This window comes from Sinocyclocheilus rhinocerous, unplaced genomic scaffold (assembly GCF_001515625.1).
Source record: "Sinocyclocheilus rhinocerous isolate Xijiao unplaced genomic scaffold, SAMN03320098_v1.1 scaffold659, whole genome shotgun sequence".
NCBI classification, from domain to species: Eukaryota; Metazoa; Chordata; class Actinopteri; order Cypriniformes; family Cyprinidae; genus Sinocyclocheilus; species Sinocyclocheilus rhinocerous.
Genome location: NW_015652995.1, coordinates 1099822 through 1103408, shown reverse-complemented (window position 1 = coordinate 1103408; position 3587 = coordinate 1099822). Strand labels below are relative to the sequence as shown.

General features: G+C 35.7%; 1 protein-coding gene across 1 annotated transcript in view; it reads left to right on the top strand.

The window, feature by feature from the left end:
* LOC107715217 (chromodomain-helicase-DNA-binding protein 2-like) overlaps positions 1 to 3587 on the top strand; it is a 34920-nt gene that overhangs the window by 9701 nt on the left and 21632 nt on the right. The window contains exons 8-13 of the mRNA XM_016521296.1: positions 292 to 428; positions 533 to 758; positions 895 to 995; positions 2831 to 2872; positions 2967 to 3136; positions 3255 to 3379. Of these exons, the coding sequence (XP_016376782.1) occupies positions 292 to 428; positions 533 to 758; positions 895 to 995; positions 2831 to 2872; positions 2967 to 3136; positions 3255 to 3379 (801 nt within the window). The remainder of the gene's footprint in view (positions 1 to 291; positions 429 to 532; positions 759 to 894; positions 996 to 2830; positions 2873 to 2966; positions 3137 to 3254; positions 3380 to 3587) is intronic.

The following is a 3587-nucleotide window of genomic DNA, read 5'->3' as shown; positions in this document are numbered from 1 at the left end:
TTTTAATTTGCCTAACTATCGATCTGACCCAGTAGACGCCATAATCCCACTCTGTCTCTAAATGTTTGTTTTTTTCGGTTTTTTTTTTTTTTTTTTTTTTTTTTTTTTTTTATACACCAAATGACATTTTTAGAGTCAATAAATTGTTCTTGAAATTGGTATAAAAGTTTTTAAAACCATACAAACTAGCATTCAATAAGTTTTTTTTTTCTTCATGGACATTTTTATTTGTGATTGACCCATATAGTACTGTGACTTGTCGAAGTAGTAATGATAAAGCATGTGTTGCAGTTACAAGGAGGACCAGAATGATTTTGAGACAGACTCTGATGATCTTATTGAAATGGCAGAAGGAGCCGAGGAGCAACAGGACGACGACAGTGAGACCATTGAGAAGGTCCTTGAGACCAGAACTGGCAAAAAAGGCGGTAAAGACCTTAGGTTTTTCTTTTTATACTTAATATTCTGAGTTACACATCAACTATTGTGCTTGTTTATTAAAGCCCTTAATTTTTCTCCACCTTGTTTACAGCTACTGGAGCTTCCACAACCCTTTATGCTATTGAGGAAAATGGGGACCCCGGAGCAGACTTTGACCCTGAGAAAGATGAAGGGGAGACTCAGTTCCTCATCAAGTGGAAAGGCTGGTCTTACATCCACAGCACCTGGGAGAGTGTGGATTCCCTCACTCAGCAGAAAGTCAAAGGGATGAAGAAGCTGGAAAACTTCAAGAAGAAAAACGAAGAGCTTAACACTTGGTCAGTGCTCATAGACGTAATATATATCCATTTTTATATGATCTCTGGAGAAACTGGAATCTTGAAGCCAAACAGGAATGCCATTTTTACAGACTAAAAACTGACAGCAAACGTTGAAATTACGATTTTTTTTTAGGATGAATAAAGCATCACCTGAAGATTTAGAATATTACAACTGCCAGCAAGAACTAACCAACGACCTGAGCAGGCAATTCCAGATAGTAGAAAGAATGATCGGTAAGTGTTGACTCGAGTAAGACAATATTGCAACAACAAAAAAAACCCAGTATCGGCTCCGTTAATGCCTTTTTCTGCCGGACCGATCCGAATCCGATATTGTGCGTATACTATTCTATGTTATTGTTAAGCCCACGAAAGGCACAAAAACATTATAAAGCACCATAAAGTTTTCATGCACTATATTCCAAGTCTTCTGAAGCCGTTCCATAGTTTAATGTGTGAGGTACAGATGAATATTTAAGTCGTTAAATTCAAGTTCACAAACTCTTTTCTCCGCTGCGGCTGTCTGTCATCTTCCATTCAGTCAAGACGATGAAACTCTCCAAGATGATTCAATGTTCCTATTATTATACTTGTTCTGTAGATAAAGATGAATGGTTTTGCATAAAAGGACTTTATCTTGCTGGAGTTTAGTGCTGTGTCTGTTAGATCACTACACTGGAGTAGAGAGCACTATGAATTGTTCTTCACGCACACAGTAACTGAAATTTAAAACTGTGAGAAGAAAAGGCTCATTAAACTATTGCATAGATATAATACACTGCGCATAAATATCTCTTCTATTTGTGTTTTGAACTTTTCTGTGCGGAGAGCTGTGCGCTGTGACTCCATGTTGCTTCAAGTGCATCATTCTGCGCACGGGATGCGCAGAAGTGCTTTGTGCCGCTCTGTATTGGAGCCTTTCATATTATAATAATTGTTCGCAATGAAAGATTATCAATAGCCTTTCTTGTTTTGTCTTATCTATCATATGTTGCTGCCTCATTACTGTGCTATACATATAAAAGAAATTTCTTTAAATTTTATATTATATATTTATATATAAATGTATTTACTTGTTTATCATGAATGTATTTTACAACAATACAAAGCAATGTGTAACATTTTAACAGATTTAGTCCTACACTTTTTCACTTTTATTTGTTTCCCACTAGATTGGGAAGTGTTTAGATTTTATAAAATGATTGAGCACTCATTTGATGAACTTAACCACTAACCTAGTTTATAGTAGTATTTTTGTCAAAGATTTTTTTTCATTTGTTATTTTTCTTTATAATAAAGTTGTCTGTATTTAGTAGGTTGTGTTTAACACACAAAAGAGTGAGGAGCAGGTCAACACAGAGGTATAGAGATTCTACATTAATAAAAATAAAAATAACTGCGCTGGTATCGGATTGGTATCGGCCAATGCTCAAAATGTTTGGTATCGGTTCTGAAAAAATGGTATCGGTGCATCCCTAAATTTTATGAATATATATTACTGTTTTTACTGTATTTTTAGCAAATAAATAGCCTTAGTGAGCATAAGAGATTTCTTTCAAAAACATTAAAAAAACTTACCAACCCCATTTGAAAAGGTAGTGTATATGCACTAAAGCAGCTCTCACTCCCAGCATGCTAACGCTGCATTTATCTGATCAAAAATACAATAAAAACAGTAATATTAGGAAATATTATTTCTATTTAAAATAACTGTATTCTATTTTAATATATTAAAAAAATTTATTTATTCATGTGATGGCAAAGCTGAATTTTCAGCAGCCATTATTCCAGTCTTTAGTGTCACATGATCCTTTAGAAATCATTCTAATATGCTGATTTTGTGCTCAAGAAACATTTCTTAGTATTATCAATGTTAAAAACCATTGTGGTGCTTAATATTTTTGTGGAAACCATGATGTTTTTTTTTCTTTCATTTTTTAAGGATTCTTAAAGTTCAGAAAAAAAAGTTTGATATCTTTTGTAACATTGAAAATGTCTGTCATTTTTGATCAGTGTAATGCAATGTATTATGATCTGTTATTAATTTTCGTTTTCTCTCGTTTAATCAGCAACGAGAACCGGGAAAACACAAGCTCCTTCAGACTTTCCCTGTAAGTTTGCTGCTTTTGAAATTGCACTATTTCTGATCTACTTGGTCAAGGGAGATGGTTACTACTTTAATCATTTTCTGTTATGTCGCAACAGCTCATAAAAGCTGTTCGAGTGAGCCAGAGTACCTGTGTAAGTGGATGGGGCTGCCGTATGCAGAGTGCACATGGGAGGATGGTGCATTAATCGGAAAGAAATTTCAGGCCTGCATTGATAGTTTTCAAAACAGAAATGCCTGTAAGACAGTTCCTTCCAAAGATTGTAAGGTGAGGATGAGATTGAGTTCTGATGGAGCATTGCTTTGCTTCTTTGGGAAAAGGTGTTGAAGCATAGTGCCATGCTGTTATGTGAACAATGCCATCTTTTTTTCTGCCCAAATGGAAGGTATTGAAACAGAGGCCAAGATTTGTGGCATTGAAGAAGCAGCCTTCTTACATTGGAGATGAGATCCTTCAACTCAGAGATTACCAGTTAGATGGAGTGAACTGGCTAGCTCACTCCTGGTGCAGGTATGTAATGTACAAGTGGAGCTTTTAGTGAGGAATTGATTACTTTCTATTACGGATGAAGTACAGGCATTGACATTGTGTCTGTAACACAGTTCGTAGTCACGGGAAGAAGGAGGCGGGAACCGGCGAACATTTAAACAAAACTTTAATAATAAAATAAACACAAAAAAGCGCGACAGCCCCTCGCGGACGACTGTCGCGCACAAAC